The sequence below is a fragment of the Budorcas taxicolor genome, chromosome 1, assembly GCF_023091745.1.
Source record: "Budorcas taxicolor isolate Tak-1 chromosome 1, Takin1.1, whole genome shotgun sequence".
NCBI classification, from domain to species: Eukaryota; Metazoa; Chordata; class Mammalia; order Artiodactyla; family Bovidae; genus Budorcas; species Budorcas taxicolor.
Genome location: NC_068910.1, coordinates 171136198 through 171154311, shown reverse-complemented (window position 1 = coordinate 171154311; position 18114 = coordinate 171136198). Strand labels below are relative to the sequence as shown.

Sequence of the window (18114 nt, the reverse complement as noted above, 5' to 3'; positions counted from 1 at the left end):
TCTCGGTGTCATATCTAAGAAGCTACCATGTAATCCTAATGGCAGGGTGATTTACTTTCTCTCTTTATGAGCTTTACAGCTTTAGGTTTTACATTTAGTTTTTTAATCCTTGTTAATTTTATAAAGTGGGGGGTCCAGCTACTCTTGGGTATTGGGTTGTTCCGACACCTTTTGTATTCTTTCCCCATTGAATTTTCTTGGCATGCTTGTCAAAAATCAACCAATCATAAATGTACGAGTTTATTTCTGGCCTCTTATTTATATGTCTGACTTTCCATTGATATTGCACTGTCTTGATCATTGTAGATTAGTAGTAAGCTTTAAAATTAGAAATCCTTTAATTTTGTTCTTTCTTTTTTAATATATTATAAATGGGATTTTCTTAATCTCATTTTCATATTGATTATTGCTAGTGTATAGAAATACAGTTTCTACATATTGATCTTATGTTCTGCAGCTTTGCTGAATTCATGTTAGTTTTAATAGTTCTTTCATGTGAGGATTCCTCAGAATTTTAATATGTATAAGAATTTTAATATATATATAATTTTAATTTAATATATTAAGATCAGATCGTCTGTGAATAGAGAGAATTTTACAATATCTTTTTCTTAAATAACAAATAATATTGTGTAGATACTAAGAACTTTGTATATATATCCTTATGTTTAACATGTGTATTCTATAAATGATACCTAAAGAAACGTCTTTTTCTTTTTTTTTTTTAGATGGCAGTGTGGGCAAAGAAAATGACCAAAATTCAAACTCCTGAGAATGCTCCTCGGTTATTTGATTTAGTAAAAGTAAAAGATGGGGCAATTCGCCAAGCTTTTTACTTTGCCTTACGGGATACCTTAGTAGCTGACAGCTTAGATCAAGCCACACGAGTAGCTTATCAAAAAGATAGAAGATGGAGAGTGGTAACATTACAAGGGCAAATCATAGAACAGTCAGGTAATAGTTTTTTTCCTTTGCTGTTGAGTCTGTTTAATCCTATTGGGGGATACATACATGTAATTCTGACTTTTCTGTTCTTTAGGTACAATGACTGGTGGTGGAAGCAAAGTAATGAAAGGAAGGATGGGTTCATCAGTTGTTGTTGAAATCTCAGAAGAAGAGGTCAGCATGTATAAAATTATAGTTGAGACATTTTTGTTAAAGCAGCTTTATTGATATATAACATACTGTAGAACATTGTACTATTTTAAATGTACTGTAATCATATTTTCAATTTAACAGTTTGAACTTTCTATAAATGGCTAGTGTATAAGCTGTGGGATTTCATATGAAGCCTGTTAAAGTTCTAAAAGTATGTTAATTGAAAATATTTACTCAACATACGTGTCTTTTTCTGTTATCACATTTGGATCATGTGATTTATTTCACTATTAACTTATTGTTTGACATTTACAGGTACTGCTGTATTACATAATTATCTTTTGTATTTCAGAATAATCATTTAAATTGTAAATATAGCAAAGACTTCTGATATGTTTCCAGATTTTTATCTCAAAATATTTTATGTTTCCAGAAATAGAATGTCAGAATGCCCAGAAAAACCTATGTTCCATTATCACAATCAGAACACTATACTACTTTCTTCCTGAATATTCTGAAGTAGTTTATATTCTTCCTCTTAAGTATTTACATAGTATACCTTCACTGTAACTATAATTGATTATACAACACTTAAAATTGTCTTTTCACCTGAATCTATGATGCAGAAATTAGTTGACCATCTCCTAAGCATTAGGTTTTAGAATTAGAACTGGGTTGTTTGGTGTGTTTCTAGTCTTTTTTTTTTAATTGGAAGATAATTGCTTTACAATGTTGTGTTGGTTTCTGCCATACATCAACATGAATCAGCGATAGGCATACATATGTCCCCTCCCTCTTGAACCTCCCTCCCTGTTTCTAGTCTGTAAGATCAAATATTTGGGTTTTCATCATTTTTGTAAATTGCTATTAATCTGAAATAACTCTTGTTGGAGTAAACTTAATTCACTGGTAATTTTCTTTGTAGGTAAATAAAATGGAATCACAGTTGCAGAGAGACTCTCAAAAAGCAGTGCAAATTCAGGAACAGAAAGTACAACTGGAAGAAGCAATACTTAGTTTAAGGCATAGTGAACGAGAAATGAGGAATACACTAGAGAAGTTTTCTGCAAGCATCCAGGTACCTTTTTACCAAAGCTGAAACTGTTGGAATTCAACAGCAATTTAGCAGAGGCATTTTACTGTTTGCTTATAATTTTTAAAATATAAGGGGGAGGGGGAGGTTGGGTTAGGGTCTGTTGATATTTGTTCCTTGAGTACTAATAGATAAATGTCCTGTCACAATGTTGCTCCAGCCACAGCTATTTCTGGTTTCCATTTGGACTGGAGAGAAATGTGCCTTCCCTTAACAATGACCCTTTATTTATTTTATTCTCTTTACAAAGTAGAAAGTTTTCTTAATTATAAAAAAGCAATGCATGCCCACAGTCTTTTTAAAAAAACAAAACCAAGAAAGTTTTTAGAAAATGCGCAAAAAATGATCACCTTCAGTTTTTGTGTACGTCCTTTAACTTGTAGTGGCAGTACCTAGTTTGCGAGTATGTGTTTATGTATGTGGTAGATGTTGATATACATACTAAATTTGTATATGTAATTTTATAGTCTCATAGTAACTTTTCTTCACTCAGTAATTAATTTCCTTTTCAAGCAAATGTAACTTTAATTTGTGTGCAATTATATTGACATAGTTTGTACCACAGTTTGATAAAGGTTTGTCTGTGTTGGCTGTGCACACCACTATGTTTTAAATATTCTTGTTAGGCATACCTTAATATGTTTATCCAATTATTTCCTTAGTCCTAAAATTGTAATCATCACCCAGTATGTGTACACTGTTTTGAAGCATTTGGTGCATAACACCAAATTGTTCTCCAAAAGTTCTAGTTCATTTACTACTGGTAGCATATGCAAATAATTTTTCTAAGTGAACACTAAGTACTCTTCAGTATTTTGTAAGTTTGCTACACGGATGTACTGAAAAAATAGCATTTAACTTGTCTTTATAATGAGTTTATACATTTCATGTGTTTTATTGGCCATTTTCAATTTTTGTATTTATTGTTCATGTTTTCTGCCCTTTCCTGTTAGTTTTTGTGTTTTTCTTAAAGATTTTAAGTACCTTTTTAATTTAAAATGTTTAAAGCAAATATTATTGTTTGTATGTTAAAAGATTGACCTTGAATTTTAAAACATTCTATAGCATTTATCAGAGCAAGAAGAATATTTGAATGTCCAAGTTAAGGAACTTGAAGCTAATGTACTTGCTACAGTCCCTGACAAAAAACAGCAGAAACTGCTTGAAGAAAATGTTAATATTTTCAAGACAGGTATGTTTAAGTACAGACTTTTTCCCCTATATTGTCAAAAACAGGTTTGTAATATTTGTATTATTTAAGATCACAGTTTGTAGAATAAAAAATAGTAGATTATATATATTATGTTCAAGTGACCATGCTGTTTTACAGTTTTTATTTTTATTTCATCCTCAGAAAGTTGTAAAGTAAGTACTAATAAATTAAGTACGTCATTGGACAGATAAAACTGAGGCACAGAGTGGTTTATATAATTTGCTCAAGGTCACATAATGTATGGTGGTGATATAAGGAATTCAGGATGAAGACAATCTGATTACAATACCTGTGCTCTTAATGAGAACTTAAAGAACATACATTTTTCTTTCCAGGAGTTTTTTCTTCTTATGTATATATAAACATGTAACTGTTCTACCCAAGTTTTTAGACAAGAAAGGGAATTAGTTCACAGGCTCATAGTCAGAATTGGCTTTGACATTAAAATCCTCTGGTCATGTACTTGAGTAGCCCGCTTCTATTTCCATGTTCAGGTCATGTAGATGCTCAGTCGTGTCCAGCTGTTTGTGACCCCATGGTCTGCCAGGCTCCTCTGTCTGTGGGATTCTCCAGGCAGGAATACTGGAGTGGGTTGCCAGTTCCTTCTCCAGGGGATCTTCCTGACCCAGAAATCAAACTGAGGTCTCCTACATTATAGGCAGATTCTTTACCATCTGAGCCACCAGGGAAGCCCACTTGCATGTTGGCTTCAGTTAAATATACATAGCTATGCATCTTATGGCAGGAGGTGGTAACAGTGAGTTTCACAGTATTTCAGTGACCCCAGGAAACAGCCTTCATCACATCAAGAAAGACCCTTTTTACAGTCTGGTTCATGAGCAAAGGAAGAGAAATACTGATTGTTCATCCATAAGTATTAGATGGACTGGAATTGGAGCAATTATCCAAATGTTTAAAAAATTAGGGAGTTTTCTTCCAAAAGAAAAAGAAGTGAAAAGATTGTAACCAGACAGATGTCCACTGTGCACATTTCATACTAATATATACCTGTGTTTTTTATTTTCTGTAGTCATGTTTATGTTTTTAATATTGAGGTATTCACTCAAAAAGTGAGTGAATCTGCTACTGACCAGGCTTTGTTTTAGATACTATTGATCAAGCAGTGAACAAAGTCCCTCTTTTCAAGGAATTCACCCTTAAGAGATAAGGAAACTAAACAAATACATCACATACTGTAACAGGTGGTGCTAGGTGATAAAAGTAAAACCAGGGAAACAACAGGATAGGGATTCAGATAGACAACAATGGTTAGACAGGCTAGTGCTAGAGATTTGAGCAGAGACCCGAAGGAAGTATGAGTGCAAATGTGGGAGAAGCGCATTCCAGGAAGAATGTAGAGGAGAAAGTAGAGGCCCTAGGGCAGGAAGTAGTATGTCAGAAGTTTCTAGCAAGGAAACCAGAATCCTTAGACTTAACTGATAGAAGAATCCAGATAATGTAGAGCCTCACAGGCCATGTCTCCAGGGGAAATTAAAAGCCACTGGAGAGTGATATACAGGAAGGTGACATAACCTGACAGGACCTTTTTTTTCCTTGCATTTATTTTGGATTTGTATTTTGCTCTTGCAGACAGACTTCACCCTACTTCTCCTTCCCCAGGGTACCTACAGTATTTGTTACTGCCTTTGATGGAACCTAGTGGTCAAATAAAAAAATAAATCTTTGTCATTTATAACAACACTCTCATTGAGAGACTACAAAAATTTGTATTTTATTTGAAAAAGACTCCTTGACTTTATTAGGAGCCCATATATATATATATATATCCTCTCATGGAAGTACTGGTTGTTATTAGTAGACTCTCAATGTCTGATATGGAAGCCCATTTATGCAAGCATATCTTTAAGATTAAATATTTCATTTTACATTAAGTTAGATTTTAAAAATCTGGCAAATGTGTGGAGAATAAAAGGAGCAAGGTGATATGAAATGGTGACGTTGAAATTATAAATTACATGATGTCCGTTTTCCCCTATTTCTAACAGAGATGCTACTATAAACGGGGGAATTTAATGCATGTTAGGTACTTGAATATAAGGAAAATGATCTTCTGAAGAGTGGAACCCTTTCCAGTTGTATACTTGGCCCATCCCAGTATAAGTCATGATGCCATGACCCCACAGCAGCTGGTACTCTACCTCACAAGGGAGCTAAGCACACAGACTCGCCACTGTGAGCAAAACAATTCCTTCAATAAATACAGTATCTTGGTATCCTTAAGGGAGAGGGGAGAGTTAGAAGACTAAAAGGGGCAGGGTTTTGGTTTGCCTTTTTTTTTTTTTTTTAAATCAAGTGGTGATCTCAGAAATACAATAGACATTGTAATTAAACTCACTAGATGGGCTTTTAAAATCAGACTAAAGAATTCTCTGATAAATGTGGAACAAAAAGATAGTTGTAAAATTTGGAGAATACTGAAATTCCCTCTTACAGAGAAGAATAGACAGTCACGAGGAAACAACAGTTAAGTCTTTTCTTTTTCTCTCAGCAAATCCTACCTACTTTCTTCTATGCTAAATGCTGCATACCTCCCACAGAAGCTTCATTGAGTTTCTTTCCACAAGTTGGCACTGTTTCTGCTTCCTTTCTAGACATAGATATCGATAGCTTGAGCCCCTTACCTTTTTGCCACCTTTCATGTTTCCTACATCATATAATGATTAGGGTTCAGATATGGAGAACAGAATCCACTCTGGCTAGTATAAATATGATTTTTGGTGTGAGACTGTGTATTTAAGAGAGAAAAAGATTGTTTATAGGATCATTGTGATACCTTAAATTCTAGGCTAAACGCTAAGAATAATTTCCAGAGCTACTCTGAAGAACCATGAAAGAAACTATACTGCCTCTTCTGCAATTGAAAAGCCATGTATCAAATTAGGAAAATGACACTATAACTGCCAGCAACAGAAGCACATTGTACCTATCATAATCCACCCCGTCAAAGTTAATGCCATTGCCTGTCAGTTTTCACAAAACTTTTGACAGGACATCAGAGCCTCTGCTACCACCAAGAAAACTTTTCCATGACTTCCAACAGAAACATGCTCAGTTCATCACTTTTGCCATCCAAATTGTATGCTTTTTCTTGATTGAATGGACTTAAATTTATGTCTGAACACTAGATACAAGGGAATCTAGAAAGTGTAACTTAAGAGCCTTCTGTGCCACAGAGAAAAGTGCCACTTTATTCTGTCTCCCCCACTTTGTTATAGGGAAGAGAATTCGAGGTTAGCAGAATTAAATAACCACAACTTCTTCACCTCCAGTCTATAGTTGAGTACAGAGTCTAAGGGTAAAAGATCACTATGAAACAAATAAAGTACCCTATAAACTTCTGAAAAGAGCTTCACAGTATGAAGCCATCAAGAAATAATGGGTTATGTTCACAGCTGAGCCAGAGAATTCAACTATATGTTGTTGTAACACTGTTTGTTTTGATAAAGGGCATTTCGGTTTTTTGTTTGGGGTTTTGCTTTGTTTTTGAGGCCCTTTTCCTCAAATGTTTAAAAGTTTCTTTTGCATGTATCAGGTTAAGTTGTATTGACTGGAGAGATGTATTGAATACATTTAACAAATAATGCTTATTAGTGTAGAAACACAAATTAACTTTACTTTTTTTTTTATCCCCCAGAGTATAACAGTGTGGCTGAGAGAGCTGGTAAAGTGGAAGCTGAGGTTAAAAGGTTACACAGTATCATCGTAGAAATCAATAACCATAAACTCAAGGCCCAACAAGACAAACTTGATAAAATAAATAAGCAATTAGATGAATGTGCTTCTGCTATTACTAAAGCACAAGTGGCAATCAAGACTGCTGACAGGTAGAGTTTGCATACTACCCTGCCTTCCTCTTCCCTACATCACACTGAAAAGGGGATTAATATTTAAATTTAATGTCTAATAAATGTTTCCTGTTACTTATTAAGATCTGACATTGTTACCTCGTAGGATTTTAATAGGTGGATGCCAATAATAAATTATCATATGATTAGTTTTTTAAAACTGATAAAACAGGTATGGCTTAAAAAAACGTGGTTATGTAACTCCCCAGTTGTGAGGACATAGAAGTTAGAGTTTCATTTCTGTGGTTTAGAGGAATAGATGGCGATTCATTTAAATAGATCTAGGTCTTAGGAGAATTAAGAAGGATGAGATCTATTAGCATAATTGTTTTAATAACTGAAAATTTTAATTATTCCATTGTCCCAAAAAGTTTTTAATACATTCATAATACAGGTCTTGTTTTAAATTTTAGAGTATTAAAGTATTCTAAAATAAAGCAAAGTGTATATAAAATGTTGAAATGTAAATAGCTGTTTGTCTTAAAATTATAAATTGGTTGCATAGTGATTATCTGGTTATTCGGTTATTGCAGTGTCCTTTGTTCAGAGGTGCTAATTAATAAGCAGTGTTTTACCTAAACACAGTTATCAGTCACAGGGAAAAAATAATTGTGTGTGTCATTGTCATCCCCGTTGTCCTTTGTTCCATTTCCTCCCCTCTGCCCAAAACACTTATTTTCCCTGACTTGAACTAGGAAGTAATTTACTTGAAGGTGTAGTTTAAAGAATTAAAGATTTAAGACCCTCCAATCCGACAAGAAAATGACAAGACTATAATACTACAATGGACAATTTTGCTTCATAGTCTTAAGATTGAATGAAACTAAAATTTTATATACGGAAGTTTCATTAATTTATACTGAGAATTTAGTAAAATATACAACATCCCACAAGTGTGTGTATAAACATAAAAACCAATTGATTTTTTAGTAAAATAAGTTTTTAAATCTATGATAGAAAACAGTGTCACATTAATGTCATGAAAAGTTCTTAATATAAGATTTTGCTTGTTTAGAAATCTTAAAAAAGCACAAGACAGTGTCTTACGTACAGAGAAAGAAATAAAAGATACTGAGAAAGAAGTAGACGACTTAACAACAGAGCTAAAAAGTCTTGAAGACAAAGCAGCAGAGGTTGTGAAGGATACAGACGATGCAGAGGTAAGCTGGGGAGAGGGGAGGGGCGCTGCTTGGAGCAGCAGAGAGTTACGGATGACGCCAGTGCCTTGTGTAGTGAGCATTCAGTAGGTCACACTTAGAACTATATTAACTTTCATCTGTGTAATAAAAAATAACTATTTTAACTTTTCTATAAATAAAAACATTTTCTTTAAAGTGAAAGAGGCATGAGGTGAGAGTGCTAACTTCATCTTTGTAATGTGAAAATCCCTGTTCTGAGGTCATACCTATAGCAGCTCTTTTTGTTTCTTAGGCATCCTTACCAGAAATCCAGAAAGAACATCGAAACCTACTTCAAGAACTAAAAGTAATTCAGGAAAATGAACATGCTCTCCAAAAAGATGCACTTAGTATTAAGTTGAAACTTGAACAAATAGATGGTCACATTGGTGAACATAATTCTAAAATAAAATATTGGCAAAGAGAGGTGAGAATTGTTAGTTAAGTGTAAATTTAAAATAGCCTTTATGAAAAAAGTTGGGGTTTGTGTTTTTGAAGTATGTTGTAATTCTTAATTTCAGGCTATATAATCACTTCTCAGGTTTATAGGGGACAAAATGAACAGTATATAGGAGTTATTATATACAGAAAAATAAGGGTAATGGTTAGAATTAATCAACATTTTCATCCCAGGGCTGATTTAGAGATTGAACATGAACACTTGGGCACTACAGCTATGTTTTTTTTAAGTCCTGTGAAAAATAGTTGATACACAAATGAGTCACCACTTATTATATGTCATTCTGATAGGTGATTTGTCTTAAATTTGTGAGCTTTTTGCCTTTTAATATATTTGGCTGTCAGGTCTTAGTTGCTACATGCGGGATCTTTTATCACAGTGCATGAACTCTCTAGCTGTAGTACCTGAGCTTAGTTGCTCTGTGGCATGTGGAATCCTAATTTCCCAACCAGTGCAAGGCAGCCTCTTAACCACTGGACCACCAGTGAAGTCCCTGGGAGGTTTTTTTGAAACAATGAATTGTAAGTAACACTGTTTTCTAATATTCATCTAACTTTATAGATTTCAAAAATATCACTGCATCCAATAGAAGATAATCACGTTGAAAAGATTCCAGTTCTAAGCCCAGAAGAGCTTGAAGCAATCAAGAACCCAGATTCTATAACAAATCAAATCGCAGTTTTGGAAGCCCAGTGTCATGAAATGAAACCAAATCTTGGCGCCATTGCAGATTATAAAAAGAAGGTACAAGTAAACAACTCGTGTAATGGTCAGAAAGTCTCTTTAGTCCTTACCCTAAATTGTTACGCCTTTATCTTATATAATTAGCAGTTTTAATTCTCATGTCAAATGTATAACATGTTTTTCTCATATTCTTTTCATAGGAAGAATTATATTTACAACGGGTGGCAGAATTGGACAAAATTACTAATGAAAGAGATAATTTTAGACAGGCATATGAAGATCTTCGAAAACAAAGACTTAATGAATTCATGGCAGGTTTTTATATCATAACAAATAAATTAAAGGAAAATTACCAAATGCTTACTTTGGGAGGTGATGCTGAGCTGGACCTTGTAGACAGCATGGATCCTTTCTCTGAAGGAATCACGTTCAGGTTTGTAATGATGCCATATACCAAGTTTTGGATTTTTCTGTTACCATCTCTGTACATATTCTCCAAACTTACTATTCTTTAGGGGTGGGATGTGACAGTTAAGTCTACAGTGTATTTTATTTGACAAATACTAGTTTGCCTATAGGCTTCCTGTGTAGCTCAGCTGGTAAAGAATCCACCTGCAATGCAGGAGACCCTGGTTCAATTCTTTGGTCAGCAAGTTCCCCTGGACAAGGGATAGGCTACCCACTCCAGTATTCATGGGAAACAGGAAGAATAGCAAGAATTACTTACTGATCTACTGTTTAAATCTTAAATTTTTGTTAGGTGTTCTTATGTGTTCATTCTCCAATAATATTTTTATAAAATAACCCACCAAGAATTTATATTAACGAAAAAGCAAGTTCGGTATTTCCAAGGAGGGTGGTAGAAGCCAGTTATAGGAAACAAATCATGGAGTCTTAATTTAGCTTTACAAGTAATTTAAGTAATGAGATTTTCTTAATTATTTCAGTGTTCGACCACCTAAAAAAAGTTGGAAGAAGATCTTCAACCTTTCAGGAGGAGAGAAAACACTAAGTTCATTGGCTTTAGTGTTTGCTCTTCATCACTACAAACCCACTCCACTGTACTTCATGGATGAGATTGATGCAGCTCTTGACTTCAAAAATGTATCTATTGTTGCATTTTACATATATGTAAGTAATCATTTAGAGCTTTCATTGTGAAAATTATATGTGTTCCCTAAACATTACACATGGAATTCTTTGGCTTCTTTCCAGCTTCTGCTATTCTCTATTCCCATGGTATTAACAGAGACCACTTTATTTGAGCAAAATAGTTCCATTAGTAGCAGAAACACAGAATTTTTTCTACTAGAAGACTTCTACTAGGCAACTATCCTTCCAAATACCCGACTTCTTCTCTAACCCAGATACTATCATGTTGTCATTCTTGTTCATATTAATTAGCAATGTCATGTTCAATTTATTGTCCAAGAAATATTTTAGGGAAGTAAAGTTAGATCTCTGTTATTATTCATACATTTACATATCTGTATAATTTTTCTAATTTATTCTGTTTTTTCTCTTTAGGAACAAACAAAAAATGCCCAGTTCATAATAATTTCTCTTCGAAATAATATGTTTGAGATTTCAGATAGACTTATTGGAATTTACAAGACATACAATATAACAAAAAGCGTTGCAGTAAACCCGAAAGAAATTGCATCTAAAGGACTTTGCTAAACTTGCTTAATCTGAAGATTTTTCAAATCTTACCGTAGATTCAACATATTGTATTTACTTTCTATTTGTAAAGGGTTATAAATTGTATAAAATACCTATTCTTAAATTGTATCATATAGTTTCTATTTTATGCTGTTAATTAAGAGATGTTACAAGTTTAATAAAATATTCTCTGTGCCTGTTTCTAGAAGATTGTAAGAATCTGACAATTTTGTAAGTGGCAACTATGGAGAAAATAAGATGCCTGGACGATCAGATAATTTCCTCTTACGCAGAGTTAAAAGTATATTACTTTGATGAACAGTACAGTTGTAAACTAAATCATGTTAAACCAGTGATTCTGAATTGCAAGAATGAGAATTTGAATATTATACATTCTTAAACTCAAGGTGCTTGACTGTTGAAAACACTTGTGAAAGGGCCAGCAAATGTCTGAATAACTTGAGTGGGTATATATACCCACTATAGTTGCTTCAGAAAAAGAATGATTTAAGTGTATAGGGGTTAATTCCTTTAGTATAAATGGAAATTAGCATGCAGTACTGTTTGTCCATCAAGTTGTCAAAGGCTTTCTTGTTGTTGTGTTAACACTGCATTAACTCAAGAATATACTACTGGAAATAAGCTGGCAACCACTTCATTTTCAGGAAAAATCCTGGTACTGAATCAGAAGTCTGGTCTAAGCTATTCAGTTTCTAGATAGAGAGCCTGAGGAATTAAAATTTAAAATTACCTTCTTCTTTATAGTGCACTGTTTAAGTACTAAAACCCAACAAAGAGTCTGTATCATAATCAGTAAGATGTAAATACATTAGCATGGACTTAAATAAAGTAAGATCTAAAATCCAAGTGTGGTCATTTGTTTATAAAGTCAAGATTATACAAGGGAAAGGTAACTAGAAAAAAGTATCAGTATAATCAAGGTCTTTTCATTGGTGAGAACAGAGATGAATTTAATATTTTTATATTTTCATAACCAATAGATATAGAAAAGTGTAGTGCTTTTAAAAAGTTAAAATAGATAATGCTCATAGCCCATATGAAAATTCCAAAGCAACCACTCCTGAGTTTCAGCACCTTATTTAACCGCTCAATGCAAAGATCCAAATGAGTTTATTACAGTGTAAACCTTGTTATACATAAAAACTTAGAAATGAAGATTCAAGATTATATACTTCAAATTTTATAATCTCATCCTCAAAAATACAAAAGGGAAGAGCATGTATGAGTTATTTGTATATTTGATTATTCATGCAGACTACATAAAATTTTAAAGTATTGTTTACTAAAAACTGGCAAGTTATTTAAAAAATAAATGTCAAACCTAAAATGTTTCCATTTTTAGCTGTGATTCATAGACATGTTAGAAACCCTAGTAAAAACCTTGGTTTAAATTCTTTAAAGGTAATACAACAGGTGAACTCTTAAAATGTATATATGGTTCTCTCATACTAAATATATGGCTTTGGCAATTTTGTGTGTTTGCTAACGTACAAAAAAGCAAGGATTAATACTTATTTCAGAAATGTGAGACTAATTATATGCACTCCAAAACGTATGTGGCATTTTTGTTATAACTTTTAATCAAGTCAGTGCAACTCCAGGCTTAGGTTGGTGTGTAGCTGTATACACATCTTCTACCTGCAAATGTTCTTTGCCCACATAACATTTAGTTTTTCTGTTCTGATACTCTGATCATGAACTGAGTACAGCCAGCCATCTTTAGACTTTTTCTCAGCAGATAAGGTCTTAGGAGTATTCTGGAACTGGTGCCCTGATTACAGCCACCAAACATGCTATCTACTTGGAATTTTGGGAAGTGAGCTTGTACTTAGGGTTGCATGGACAAGTGTCAGTAAGTCCTACCAGGACCACAATTCAGTCTTTGCTAACAAAAAGGGAACTACATCAAAGGGATTTGACTTGGGTAGCTAGGCAGACTCCCCTTACAATTCAAGAAAATAACATCAAATTATTGGTGCTTTGGCATTAAGCGTCATGTATGGATGTGAGAGTTGAACTGTAAAGAAAGCTGAGCACCGAAGAATTGATGCTTTTGAACTGTGGTGCTGGAGAAGACTCTTGAGAGTCCCTTGGACTGCAAGGAGATCCAACCAGTGCCATCCTAAAGGAAATCAGTCCTGAATATACATTTGAAGGACTGATGCTGAAGCTGAAACTCCAATACCTTGGCCACCTGATGCGAACAGCTGACTCATCTGAAAGATGCCGGGAAAGATTGGGGGCAGGAGGAGAAGGGGACGACAGAGGATGAGATGGCTGGATGGCATCACCAACTCAATGGACATGGGTTTGGGTGGACTCTCAGAGTTGGTGATGGACAGGGAGGCCTGGTGTGCTGCAGTTCATGGGGTCGCAGACTCGGACACAACTGAGCAACTGAACTGAACTGGCATTAGCATAAAAGACTTGGAAAATTTAAGAATTTTAAAGACATACAGTTAACATGATGCCATCCAAACATAATGAGGGTGGGACATAACAATATTTCCCAAGAACTGATTTGACTAACAAGACAAAGACCACAAAAGTCAAATATCAATACAATCTTAAATTTACATGAATCATAGGACAGTAAGTGCTAGGAAATGTTACTGTTTTGTCCGTAACAACACTTAAGCAACAGTTTTATTAGGAATGAATGTTACAGAAACTGTAGGCTCTTAAATCTAAAACACTAATGTGTGGATCAGGTACATTTGATTAAACATATCTTGAACATCAGCAATCCCCTATCACTTTGACTTAGCTACTTGAATATAAAACCTCTTCTCACCATCTTTATTTGCCCATTCAAAAGTTTATATCTTTCAGGATTTTGACATCTTTTAATTAAAAACTATGTATACACAACTGTAAAGCCAACCACTGCAGTATATAATGCTAAAACACTACTGGTATAAGAATGTTAAAATAGTCAACCTTAAAAACCAATAAAAATGGGATAATGTATTAATACTTAAATCAAGTTCTCACTAGAGTTCGTTCTGGTTTTCAGAAAACCAGACATTGTCTCATTTCTAACTTCTGATGTCACATTTTGTATTCAACAGAAGCATAAGAGGGATTATTCTGTTGCAATTCTAACAAACTTCAGCCTATTTTATTTATCCAAGTTACCCCTATATTCCTCTACTTAGCGATGGTCATTAGCCTCTGCTGTACAGAATAAGCCTTAAATAATCCAGATTAGAATGTTCAATGAGAAACCATTTTCCACATGAATTCCTTCAGTAAATACACAGTGTGACATAGTATATTCTTTAAATTGTGCACATTCTTAGATAAACTTTGGTAAACAGAGAGAGAGACTTCAGAAAAACATATTGAAGTGATTTCATTTAAAAAGGTTATTATGTGTTGGTTTAAAAAGAGGATCAACATCAGTATCACTGAAATTAGTGTAACTATAACAATGTTTAGAATCTTAAAAAATTCAACTTTTTCCCCTTTATCAGGCCAGGCACAGGGAATCCTTTTTGAAGAGATCTTCATTTCAGGAATGAGAAGTTTCTTAATTTGTCCAATTTCTGTTCTGCTCCAATCATCTTTCAATACTTGGCTTACTCGAGGATAAATTTCAACAGGTTGGACCTTAGGAAGCGGTCTTTGTTTCAAGATCTGCACACGTTGGCGGACATCGTCAACTTTTTCAAGAAATTTAAGTGGAGCCTCTTCTTGTAAAGATGTTGTCAGTGTCACTAATTCAAGCTGCTGCTCTCTTATTTCTTTCATTCTTTCAATCTGTGGAGTATATTCCTGATTAATCAGATTGCCAACATCACAAAGAGCTGTTAGGAAAATTTTTTTTTTCTGTTCTAATGTATCACTAAGCTCCTTAAAATACTGGAGAACAACTTCCTTATCACCTTGGACCATTTTCTCTGAATGAGATTTTTGTTCTTCTAGCTTTTCAATAAGACAAGTAAGATCTGTCCAGTGTGTGTCAGTTAACTGTTCAAGCAGTTTTTGAGGTGTGTCCTTTTCTTTCATATAGGCACTCTGAAGGTCATCTATAGGATGACCGTGATGCTGACCTATGGTAAGGCAATGACCACAAACCAATTTTTTATCCAGGAGACAGTAAACATTTAAGGGCTGCCTATAATGCTCAGGGCAGGTGATGATATCCAGATGGTCTTCTTGCTGGTACTTTTCAATAATAGCCCTTAATGCAAAATTAACAGGTAAAGATTCAATACCACTTGGAGCAATTTCAATAATACTTCTGCAGTTAGGGCACTTGAGTGGAATGCGTAAAGGTCTCCATATATAAAAGTTACCAGTTGCCTGTAGCACATTTTCCAAACAATTTCTACAAAATGTATGAGAGCATGGTAGTACACGAGGATCTTCAAAAATACTGTAACAAATGGGACATGTTAACTCATCCTCAAAATTGTGCATTTCCTGTCAAGAGAAAAAAGTATTTTAATTCTACATATAACAAAGACATACTTGCATACATTATATAAAGTTTTAAGTGTTAACCTACAAATAATATATTGTACTTGTCATTTACAAGAGGATATTTACTAAGATTTCACCAATGATTCTCTATATAATTTAATTCCTAACACTGATTATTGATAACCTTTAAGGGGTCACTTTGGGGTGTTCTGTTGGAAGTCTACCTAATGATTATAAATAGCCTGAGCAACTTCTTACATTCTAAGATGCTAAAATCAAAACTATAATGAATAGATAGAACTAAATATTAAATAACAAGTTGATTCTTAGCAAAACTATGTTCTTTAATTCACATTCCCAGTTGACTCAACCACAGTTTCTAAAGTAAGTTACTAAATTTCTAACTGTTCTATAAATTTCTCAGGTTCTTGAATTTGAATTCTAGTGTATGTGCTTAAAGCCCTGAATCAGCACAGTGTAATATTCTACAGTAATGTTAATTTGAAGATTTGGAAAGGGAAAACATTTCTGAATTAGTCCTGGCAATGAAGTTTGAAAGATGAAGTGTTGATAGTGGTAATTATGAATTACTGACCACTAGAGCATTCGGACACAGCTGAGCAACTTCACTTTCACTTTTCACTTTCATGCATTGGTGAAGGAAATGGCAATCCACTCCAGTGTTTTTGCCTGGAGAATCCCAGGGACAGGGGAGCCTGGTGGGCTGCCATCTATGGTGTCGCAGAGTCGGACACGACTGAAGCAACTTAGCAGCAGCAGAGCATTAGTGCTAAAGAACGCCATTAGTCATCTTTCCTTTAGGAAAGAAATCCAGCAACAGTTCAGAGATCTTCTCTGACACAAGTAACTTCACTTCTTGGCAAGCTATTACTGGTTATTTCCAACAAGCCTTCCAAGTGCCATTCTTGTAAAATCTAAAGCTTACCAAATCATCCTCTATAAAAACTGTTAGGAGTTTCAATAAACAACATCTACAAATAACTAATTGTACTTTTAATAAACATAAATCCTCTTCAGTCTTTATAGCTCTATGTGCCCCCTCTTCACCACGTGCAAAACCAAATTCCTTCAAGCCTGAACTTGAGCCCCACCTCCTTCCCCAGATTTGGTCCCCTGTTAATCTCACTGAACACTGCACTTCTACTTTCTAGCTCTTAGATGGACTTTATCTAAAAGACTTGTGGGGATATTCCCTGGTGGTCCAGTGGTTAGGACCTGGTGCTTTCACTGCCAAGGCCCATGTTTGACATCTGGTTGGGAAACTAAGATCGTGCAAGCTGTGTGGCATAGCCAAAAAAAAAAAACAATAATAAAGGATTTTGTAACATTTTTCTATACATTAGAATATAAGCGTGACATTGTGTCTAAGTGCAGAACCTGACACAACAGGCATTCACTCAATACTGGCTGAATAAACAGTGCTCCTTAAGAGACCAATGCTAAAAAAAGTCAGACCTTAGTTTTAGGGTTCTTTTATCTTAAAACAGCAAAATTTCTGCTTAGGAAAAGTTCTATCAAGAATACATCTGAAAACAGAAAATACGCCACTCAGACTAACAGCATTAAGAACTACAATGAGCCAAGATGTGTGAGACTAATAAGCCTGAACTGTGAAGTATTCCAGGAAACAAAAGTAATTGGGCAACAGAACAGAAGATGACATTCACTGCAGATAAATTCATGTGCCTACATGTTGGGAAGCCTTTATGATTATCTTGAACCTAACAGAGAGCTCTGAAATTGAAAAACCACCCAAGAAAAACGAAACGTTTTTTCAGTTTAAGTGATGTCAGAATTCATAATGAAGAAATAAACAGGATACTATTTTGCAAAGGAATAAAATTTGAACAATGGACATATATTCAATTTAGATTTAATATTAGAGTTATTTAATGCAAGTATCAAAAAGTAACCCTAAAACTGAACACCATCTTTCCCTCCAAAGCTTCCCTCCAAAATCCTATACTTGTTAAAAAGTTAGAAAACATTTTCCCTGGGAACCCATTTAAGGATCCCAAAAGTTCAACTTTTTTTAGAAGGAAGATATTCAAAATAACCATATTGCAAAGAAAATATCATCTCTTGAACTTATATAAAATGGAAGCATTAGATATCCTGGTCTCAAAGGTTACTTGGCAAATATAGAACATCTACAACACTTTCTAGAACTAACACCAAAAAAAGATGTCCTTTTCATGATAAGGCCTGGAATGTAAAAAGAGAAAGTCAAGAGAAATCTGGAGTAACAGGCAAGTTTGGCCTTGGAGTACAAAATGAAGCAGGGCAAAGGCTATAAGGTTTGTCAAGAGACCATGTTGGTCATAGCAAACACCCTCTTCCAACAACCCAAGAGACAATTCTACACATGGATATCACTAAATGGGAAAAGC

The 18114-nt window shown here is 34.4% G+C and overlaps 2 protein-coding genes across 2 annotated transcripts in view; one reads left to right on the top strand and one right to left on the bottom strand.

Annotated features, from left to right (window-relative positions):
* SMC4 (structural maintenance of chromosomes 4) overlaps positions 1-11272 on the top strand; it is a 29929-nt gene extending 18657 nt beyond the window's left edge. The window contains exons 13-23 of the mRNA XM_052646266.1: positions 729-954; positions 1040-1119; positions 2024-2176; positions 3257-3383; positions 7060-7249; positions 8286-8430; positions 8702-8875; positions 9470-9652; positions 9793-10025; positions 10540-10723; positions 11120-11272. Coding sequence (XP_052502226.1) covers positions 729-954; positions 1040-1119; positions 2024-2176; positions 3257-3383; positions 7060-7249; positions 8286-8430; positions 8702-8875; positions 9470-9652; positions 9793-10025; positions 10540-10723; positions 11120-11272 — 1848 coding nt within the window. The remainder of the gene's footprint in view (positions 1-728; positions 955-1039; positions 1120-2023; positions 2177-3256; positions 3384-7059; positions 7250-8285; positions 8431-8701; positions 8876-9469; positions 9653-9792; positions 10026-10539; positions 10724-11119) is intronic.
* A 3219-nt stretch (positions 11273-14491) lies between these two features.
* Positions 14492-17831, bottom strand: TRIM59 (tripartite motif containing 59). Its single transcript, XM_052648827.1, has 2 exons — positions 17817-17831; positions 14492-15703 (listed from the first exon to the last, which is right to left on the bottom strand). The coding sequence occupies exons 1-2, from the start codon at positions 17829-17831 to the stop codon at positions 14492-14494; spliced, it is 1227 nt and encodes a 408-aa protein (XP_052504787.1).
* Positions 17832-18114: the final 283 nt, after the last annotated feature.